The sequence below is a fragment of the Acyrthosiphon pisum genome, chromosome A2 (genome assembly GCF_005508785.2).
Source record: "Acyrthosiphon pisum isolate AL4f chromosome A2, pea_aphid_22Mar2018_4r6ur, whole genome shotgun sequence".
Classification (NCBI taxonomy): Eukaryota; Metazoa; Arthropoda; class Insecta; order Hemiptera; family Aphididae; genus Acyrthosiphon; species Acyrthosiphon pisum.
Window position 1 is genome coordinate 100,713,649 of NC_042495.1, and position 9,143 is coordinate 100,722,791.

The 9,143-nt window shown below is 27.6% G+C and overlaps 2 protein-coding genes across 2 annotated transcripts; one reads left to right on the forward strand and one right to left on the reverse strand.

Moving 5' to 3' along the window:
- Window positions 1-2,447: 2,447 nt before the first annotated feature.
- LOC100160406 (NADH-ubiquinone oxidoreductase 49 kDa subunit) lies at window positions 2,448-6,685 on the reverse strand. Its single transcript, XM_001947597.5, has 10 exons — window positions 6,500-6,685; window positions 6,201-6,426; window positions 5,941-6,142; window positions 5,488-5,675; window positions 5,255-5,418; window positions 5,074-5,193; window positions 3,330-3,459; window positions 3,171-3,267; window positions 2,965-3,105; window positions 2,448-2,871 (listed from the first exon to the last, which is right to left on the reverse strand). The coding sequence occupies exons 1-10, from the start codon at window positions 6,580-6,582 to the stop codon at window positions 2,834-2,836; spliced, it is 1,389 nt and encodes a 462-aa protein (XP_001947632.1). The 5' UTR covers window positions 6,583-6,685; the 3' UTR covers window positions 2,448-2,833.
- Window positions 6,686-6,859: 174 nt separating this feature from the next.
- Mrpl27 (mitochondrial ribosomal protein L27) lies at window positions 6,860-7,680 on the forward strand. Its single transcript, NM_001162350.2, has 3 exons — window positions 6,860-7,072; window positions 7,152-7,321; window positions 7,380-7,680. Exons 1-3 carry the CDS (start codon window positions 7,018-7,020, stop codon window positions 7,581-7,583), a joined length of 429 nt encoding a protein of 142 aa, NP_001155822.1. The 5' UTR covers window positions 6,860-7,017; the 3' UTR covers window positions 7,584-7,680.
- Window positions 7,681-9,143: the final 1,463 nt, after the last annotated feature.

Consider the following 9,143-nt stretch of genomic DNA (forward strand, 5'->3'; position numbering starts at 1 on the left):
TTTTTGCATTTTTTTTCGATTTTTTTATATTAATTACATAGATTTATATACACACTACAGGTTAGGTTAATATATTGTGTATCTATATTCTATATGTTATTAATTTTTATTAGGAATTATAATTGCACATTTCTTAAAATGTCCATTCTTATATTATTTTATATTATATTTGTTTGTATATTATATAGTTTGTATTTTTCGTAAATTATTTCGTATGTTGAGTGCGGTAAAGCACGATTAAGCATAAAATAATTGAGCATAGAATATTTTATGCGATGATTCCACATTCACGTGGCCGAAATTTTGTAATTTATTATTTTCACGTATTATTTCGATATCAGATGCGAGCCGTGAGCTGAGCCCAGCTTTATCGACAATGTTATCGATTAATAAATTAGTTACGGAGCAATAAAGTTCCAAAGTTTCAACATTTAAAATTGGGAGAAAATATAAGATAATAATTTAAGATACAATTCCAAAATTATTATAAAAATAATATCAGTGTTCGATCACCCTTACTCTGTAGTATTCTTGGCTTATAAACCATGCAGTTTTTAATTCATACCATATTTTGATTTTATTATTTTCATAACTATTATTATAATAATTATTATTATTAAACAGATTTATGAAATGTGACTATTTCATAGACTATGAAAGAATATTTGATATGTTATATTTGGAGTTATTATTGACGTGAATATTCGAATATTTATATATAATAATATATATTATATAACTTTTCTCGTCTCTGAGTATTAGTAATTAGTGTGATCTATAACTAGCTGATCCCGTGCACTTCGTTGCCCGTTAAATGTACCAACTCTATATGACTCGAACTTTGTACAATTCGTTATTTAATATTCGGTGTATGGTGTTCGGAATGTATCTTAACTTTTCCGTTTTCCGGAATAAAAATTCTGATTCGCAGCAGTATATTATCAGGTAGGTAATCTACCTACGGTAGATCGCGGACACCGTGCTGTTTGTACGTAGGTGTATGATGATTTAACTCTAAAGTATCAAAGTTATACCAAGTTTGTCGTACTCCACCTATGGCGGATTAATATAATCAATTAATACAAAATCCTAACCCAACATAACTAATAATATCAGGTGAATAAAAAAAACCAAATTAAACCATTCCTAAATTAGTCAGTCTTCTTCCCAGAGGCTTAATCTACACACAAACATTCATACCAAGCTGTTAAGGACTGTTAAGTGGCCATATGGCATATAGTGTCATATTAGTGAATAGTCATAGAAACCCCTCGACATGTAAGTCAACTCATCATCTGGGTATCAAATTGAGAGAATCATATCCAGGATTTATTTTAGGAGAGGGGGTATTTTAATTTTATATTTAAATGTAACATGTGGGAGGCATATCACACTCACCATTGAAGTCATCAATCTTTATATTAACAATATTATCAAATATGAAAAGAACCATATAATATGACAATATATTTTATGGTAATCTGAATTATAATATAGGACAAATATTTTTTGCATAAATATGGCTGATGGGATTTCAACGCCACTGCAAATAGAATCAGGTGACATTATATGTTTTATCTGACTGGGGCAAATTAACTTTTCAAATATTTCTTCTTTTACAAGAATCATTTGAGACAGCAATGCTTCTCATTAGCATGTTGACCACATGTTTTTATTTTTACTGTTAATAACTTTGTTATCTATAATGTGTAAATAACTTTTATTATAACTAAAAACCGTTAGGCATTAAATATTTTAAATACATTTTGGATGTCACTGTTTTCAGTTTTGACTTTTGAACAACTTGATATTGTATACCAAGGTGCAATGATTAAAAGGGTCATATTAATTGTTTGTATGATTACACCCAATTTGGTTTTACATAGTGTAAATGATGTTTTTATTTATATTTTTTGAAGAAAGAGCCTATAATGACGTTGAACCTAAAACCAAAAGGATTTTAAGCTAGAGCTTATGAATTAAAAATAAATATAAACTGATAATTAACAAGTAATACTGGATCTATTGCAGCATACTTAGATACAAATTAATATAATTACATGTAAATGAATGTAAAAGTTTTTACAGTTTCATCTCTACAAAAACAATATCTTTATTTAATATATTATACATTTTACAGGAACAAGAATGTAATTCAAAATTGAAATTTAATTATTTATATCATTAATATAAATTTGAGTATTTTTAAAAACAAAATATTATTACTTGTTATAATTTTAAAAATTATAAATTTAATTTAAAAAAAAGAATATTTACTTATTATAGTTTTTTGTTACCTTCTGAGAATATTTGTTGATAACAAAAGGTAGTCTTTTTACTTATTGATAAAAAGTAAAAGGATTGGAATATATATGACTATGGCTCATTAAATAGTTGTAAGAAATGATTTTATAACATTCTATCAAATATAATAATATAATATGTACACAATGAGTAATGAACACTATATTTAAATACTTATATAATTCAATTTTTTTTTTTGAAATAATCTTCTAGTTTGCTTACCTAAAACAACTATTAAAAATCCAATATTTTATCGTAGAATAGAAACTAGTGTACACAGAAAATATTCAATCTTTGCAAATAATTTATTGAACATGGAAATTTAATTATGTACGAATGTTGTATAACACATTCACAAATCACATGATTAAGAAAAGTATACTGGTAAAAACAATAACTTTAGAATCAATAAAATGCATGTACGCTAAAAAATAATTTATTTTAAATCATTATTATTGAATAACAAATTACATTACATTAAATTACTTAGCTTCGAAACAAGAACAAATATTTACTCACCAATAAACACTTAACGATCAATTTCACCAAACACAACGTCAAGTGTTCCTAAAAATACAATATTGAATGTAAATAAATCACACTGTTCAATACTTAAAAATAATAGGTAATAAAAATTTGTAGCAATATGTAAGTAATTACCAATAATAGCGACAATGTCTGCAAGGAAGTGTTTTTTCCCTATCTTATCTAATGCAGCAAGATGTGCAAATCCAGGTGCTTTGATTTTACATCTATATGGTTTAGAAGTACCATCAGAAACTAAATAGACACCAAATTCACCTATAAAATATAATTAATAATTATTTAGAGCTAAATAAAAAACACAAATAATGTTTTTATGTTACCCTTGGGTGCTTCAATGGCAGTATATGTAGCACCTGGAGGTACTTGATAACCTTGGGTAAACAATTTGAAATGATGAATTAGGGCTTCCATGGAGTTCTAAAAGTATAAATGAGTTATAGTAGTTGTAGTGCTAAATATATTGGATATTAATTTATTACTTTCATCTCTGATCTTGATGGGGTCGATACTTTCATGTCATCAGTTTTAATTTCACCAGCTGGCATTTGATTCAAACACTGTTCAATAATTCTAAGTGATTGCCTCATTTCTGCAACTCTACATAAATATCTGAAAATACAAGTAATACGTTAAAATATTTAAAAACATAACATAACCTATATAAAAATATAAAATGCATTAGGTACACCTATCAATAAAAATAAATTGACATTGTCGTGTGTATAGTGCATTCTTATAATATATATATTAGATTATTATTATTATTATTATTATTTTTTTTTTATTGAACTTAGCCCGGCAACTATGGCCATTAGCTGTTTTTGTTTTGTTTGTAGTGAGGAGGAATGGTTGGTTGAAACATATTTGTATGTGTGGCGAGGATTTGTAGTTAAAAATCCTGGGTGGTCACCCATCCGGGAGCTAGCAACACTGGCCGATATGTACACTCAGAGAATTTCCACAGTTGAGTGTACAGACTGCGCCATAATTTATATATATTTTATAACAATGGAATGTTTTTTTTTTATTAATTTAAAGCAAGTGGTGGATGGTTATGACTACAAAAAAAAAATAAACATAGTAGGTAGGTATCACAAATGTCAAACTATCAATTGACATTTTTGCCATAAAACAGCATTTATATCGAGAATGAAAGTAGTCGTTTTTAATATTTGTATCAAATAAAACTTTTATCCATCATGACCTCGATTATGACTGTATAACAACCACTAAATTTTTGTACTTTTCATTAATCTGATATGACCTATTCTGGTTCCACAAAGGCAAATTTATATAAATTGGACTGTTTTCCTCAGTTGCATATACATTTTGATAGGCACTTATCAGTTATATAAAATAAATGGAATATATTTATGCAAAAAGTATTATGAAATTAGAAAATATGTTTAAAATGACAAAATTTTGTCTACATTAACTACATAATAATTTTATGTTCGGGGGTGTTTTTTTTAACTTCATAATAATCATACAATTATTAATATATTAATTTATGAATAATTTAATATTTTAAATATGCGTAATAGTAGACTGAGTGATATAGATGTACTATACAAATGCATAAAAACATATATCAATACGCATCACAATTTATTATTACTAACACAGTCATAATAAGGACTGGGAGTTTTATGTATTTATCACAGTAGCGGATCCAGATTGACTCAAGGAGGAAGGGGTTGGAATAATAGCCTCGACGTTTAGCCTCTTCTCATGTTAGATTTTTATATTTAAATAATATTTGTTGGATTAAAATACAGTATTTTTATTTTAAAAATGTAAGTTATATTGTTGAGTTTATTTGTAAATTTTTCAAATATATTATTTTATTTGAACACACATTTTTTATAGTTTATTCTGTTTTATTTTTAAATTTTTATAAACAAAAATGTTTAATTTGGTTCTATCTCCAATGCTATTATTGACTATCACAATCATATTTTTTATGCCCGAGAGCTGTGATGGATGAGAGCAATAATTAGAAATTCGATTGACAAATCGCTTTGTTTTAGTTTCAGAAAACAAAGATGATGACATCAAGTTCTTATTAAACTTCTTTTTATAATTGTATATCTTTATTGATAGAACTAATGCAGAATGCAATGTTTTTGAGTATACATTATTATAGGATTTTTGCAGCATAATTTTAACTTTTAAGGGCATTAGAGTTTTTTAGAGCATATTTTAATCTTGCTAATAACTAACCTGTCATAACAATCACCACGAGCGCCAATAGGTACATCAAAATCAACAAGATGGTATGCATCATAAGGTTGTGTTTGACGTAAATCCCATTTGATACCAGAACCACGTAGCATAACTCCACTAAGAAAAATAACATTATTTTAACTTCATTAAAGTTTTAATTACTCAGCATGAAACTAACCTAAAACCTAAATTTAGAGCATCTTCAGCACTCACAACACCTATATCACGTGTCCTAGCAATCCAAATTCCATTATTAGTAAGCATATCTTCAGTTTCATCAATACGTTCCCCAAACTTCGAAGAAAACTGATAAATATCATCCATCAAACCAAGTGGTATATCCTAAATAAATTAATTTTGATGTAAATATAATATATTTAATGTTATTTATGAAATATGATGTTTACATACTTGAGATACGCCTCCAGGACGTATGTAGGCAGCATGCATCCTAGCTCCAGATACTCTTTCATAGAATTCCATCATTTTTTCTCGTTCTTCAAATAACCAAAAGAATGGTGTCATAGCACCAATATCTAAGGCATGTGTGCCAATAGCCATAATATGATTTAACAAACGAGTAATTTCCGCAAACAATGCTTAAAAACACAAATGTAAGTATTAAAAACAATTCATTATTAATATAAAAAAACAGTTATTATAAACATTATACAGTAAAACCTCTTTATAATGGTTCTACTATAAGAATGAAATCTTCATACAATAGCTAAGTGAGTATAACCTATATCCCATATATTTTAGTCTCCCCGTAACAGAAACTCCTTCTCGTAACAAAAAAAAATTGGCTGGGAATTAATCATTCTGTTATAAGGAGGTTTTACCGTAAGCGATTTATATTCTTACTTCTGATATACTTTGCCCTCAATGGTATATCAATGTTCAACAATTTTTCCACGGCCAATGAGTAGCACTGTTCATTACACATCATAGATACATAATCAAGACGATCGAAATATGGCAATGCTTGAGTATATGTCTTGTATTCAATTAATTTTTCTGTACCACGATGTAAAAGTCCAATATGAGGATCAGCTCGTATAACGACCTACAATATAACAAACATACAATGAAATTATGATTTATTTGTAATTAACAAGTTTTACCTCTCCGGCCAGTTCCAGTACTAATCTAAGTACGCCGTGGGCAGCTGGATGTTGTGGTCCAAAATTGATGGTCATGTTTTTCACTTCTCGTTCAATAGGCTGAGGATTAGAATTCCATGCTTCCACCTTCCAATCACCAGCTTCTTCAGGCACATACATTACAGGTCGCTCGAATTGTTTCATTTCTTCGACCCCCGGATACCATTTTGATGCACTCCTAACATGTCTGTAAATAATAATTAATAGTTGTGAGCATTATGCGATATAAATAATTTAATATTGATCTAATATTTACTTACTGATAGATTCGGTCGTTTGCAGCCAAATACTTCGTTAGATAGCCTAAGTTATTTCTTTTCACTAAATTCAAAACTGAAGCCATTTTTAATGTGAAAACTACAATGATACAATAACACCGAAATGGGAAACTTAGGAGAAAAGATCCCTAGACTAGACCCTATCTCTATCGAAATTTTTTAGTGAGCGATTTAATTTTATCATTCTCTATCACTTATTTCTGTAGGTCTTCCATGGAAGAATAAACTATTTTACCAGGTTTTTCAAAATATTTGATAATAGCATAGAACAATAATATGATAATAGGCACGAACTACTACACGGTCTTAGATTATTGACTACTACATGTAGTAGTTCGTGATAATAGGTATTATGAACCGGATTGATATCTATTTATCTACAAGCGCTTTTGCAGTAAAATAAAGTATTAAAGTTTCCGAATCAGATTATTTAACATTTTATATTTTCTAACTTTAATTTTTCTTGTGTCAGTTTTTATATTTCTCTATTAGTTTTCACGATGCTAAGTAATTTATCATTTCCCAATCTCATTTCTACTGTAGGGAAATTATTACGTAAGTAATTAAAATTAAAAATTAACTTAAGGCTGAGGTTAACTTATTAAAAACATGTGTGTTTAAATTATTTATTTAGTTCGTAATAGTGTTCGACATGCTTCCAAAAAATCTGGTACAAGTACTGCCAATGTCGGTGGCCGAGTTCGTCCTAAACATAGAGGTATCAGATACAACGATGGTCGTGAAGTTCAGGCTGGCACCATGTTAGTGTTGCAGAGAGACTTGAGATTTCATCCAGGTCTTCATGTAAGTAGCTGCTAGCTTATTTAATTTTTGAAATATTGAATTAAATTTGTTTATGCAGGTTGGTTTCGGGCGCAACGGCACATTGTTTGCTTTGGAACAGGGTAAAGTGGTTGTTTCATGCGAAAAAATGGATCCAAATTGGAATCACACTTGGGTTCAAAGATTTTATGGGAACCGCAAAGGGCAAACAATCTACAAAAAATTCTTTAATATTATACCAAAGCCACAACACAATCGATTTAAACTTGTTGATTCTATTTAGGATGTTTTTAAAATGAAGGTTTCAGCTTATGAAATCTATTACTGTAATTAGAGATTTTTTAATCGTATTTATATGAAATAAACATATTATATAGTAATTTAATATTTACCTATTTATTATAATTTAAATTTTGTAATATATATACTAAAATATTAAAGTTACATATTGCATTTAACTGCATACTATTATACTGGGGTTGAAGTGAGGAAATGTTTTTTAAATATTTAATATGACTTTTTTCTTTAAAATAGATTAAATGTTATGTATGCTATCTATCGATTGAAAAATCTAGTCTAGTTGGTACCCATAGTTGTAGATAGATTTTATCTTTTTGTCTTTTCTATAGTTAATAAATAAAGGTAGGTATCTTCATTATATGCAATTATGAGTGCACTGTGCAAACAAGAAAAATTAAGGAAAAACAGGAAGTTTTATGTAAAATTGATTTTTCACAAAATCGACTTTGGTTTTTGGTGTAACTTTAAAACAAATAACTGTAGATACATGACATTTTCACTGGTTGTTTATATTTCCATTTTCTATACATGATAAAATTTGATTTGTTTTGAACTGTTTAGGAACATTTTCAGTTTCCAATTTTATTAGTTTTTTTTTTCTATGAATGTCAACAAAACTTTATTTGTTGAGTAAAAATACTTAAAAATGTAATACAAGGCTCCTACTATATTGTTACAATGACATTTGAAAAATATTAAAAATCCTTAGTCACAGTTTTTTTTTATTAGCATTTAAAAATAAAATGTTGACAAAATTTATCAAATTTAAATTTGAATAATTATTTTGTAGTTAAAAATGTATAAAATGTTCAACTTTAATATCTAAGGATTGAAAATTTAAAACAAGATTCCACGTAAGTAGTTAATTCTGTTACCAAAAAATCTAGAAAATACATAAGCACAGTTTATTTTATACTCATTTTAGGTTCAAATTTGGGCGAAATTACATATTAAAAACCTAGAATAACTATTTTAGTTATTTTGTTGTGATTGTATAATATTATTCGTGGGTACTTGAAACTTCTAAAGTATACTATTATATGTATATGATATATCTATGATAGTATCGCGGTTTGTTGTTGATGTATAACGCATTATAAGTACCTAATGGATATTGTGATTTGATGAATTTGAAATTTATTATAGGTAGGTACCTACTATAAGTCAATTTTTTTTTTAATAGGTACCATAAATAAGTATATAATATGTCTTATACCTAGACTGACATATACCGTCTCCGCTCAGAATCGTTTTTCTTATACAATTATATTATATCATTGAATCAAATTTAATACCATCCATTATACAGTGACCCACTTGTAACCTACTGTACAGCAGAGCAACATCCATTTACCCACCTTTTTTATTTGTTAATTGTTGCATTAAAATTTATATTTAATTAAAAAATTTACCTGATATAATTAAATCATTAGAAGGGATTATACATTTTTATTATTTTATTTTTATATGTATATTTGCAGTATATTTATTTTATTTTAGTTTTCAATGACTGATTTAATTTTCGCAAGAGATAATATAGAAG

Bases quoted from the DNA above. Each gene is read 5' to 3' on its own strand.
- LOC100160406 (XM_001947597.5), bottom strand. From the start codon at position 6,582: ATGGCTTCAGTTTTGAATTTAGTGAAAAGAAATAACTTAGGCTATCTA. The intron at 3,268-3,329 runs GTAATAAATTAA...TTATACTTTTAG, and splicing joins CATCAAGATCAGAGATGAAA to AACTCCATGGAAGCCCTAAT. The intron at 2,872-2,964 runs GTAATTACTTAC...TTGTATTTTTAG, and splicing joins AGACATTGTCGCTATTATTG to GAACACTTGACGTTGTGTTT.
- Mrpl27 (NM_001162350.2), top strand. From the start codon at position 7,018: ATGCTAAGTAATTTATCATTTCCCAATCTCATTTCTACTGTAGGGAAA. The intron at 7,073-7,151 runs GTAAGTAATTAA...TTATTTATTTAG, and splicing joins TACTGTAGGGAAATTATTAC to TTCGTAATAGTGTTCGACAT. The intron at 7,322-7,379 runs GTAAGTAGCTGC...TTGTTTATGCAG, and splicing joins GATTTCATCCAGGTCTTCAT to GTTGGTTTCGGGCGCAACGG.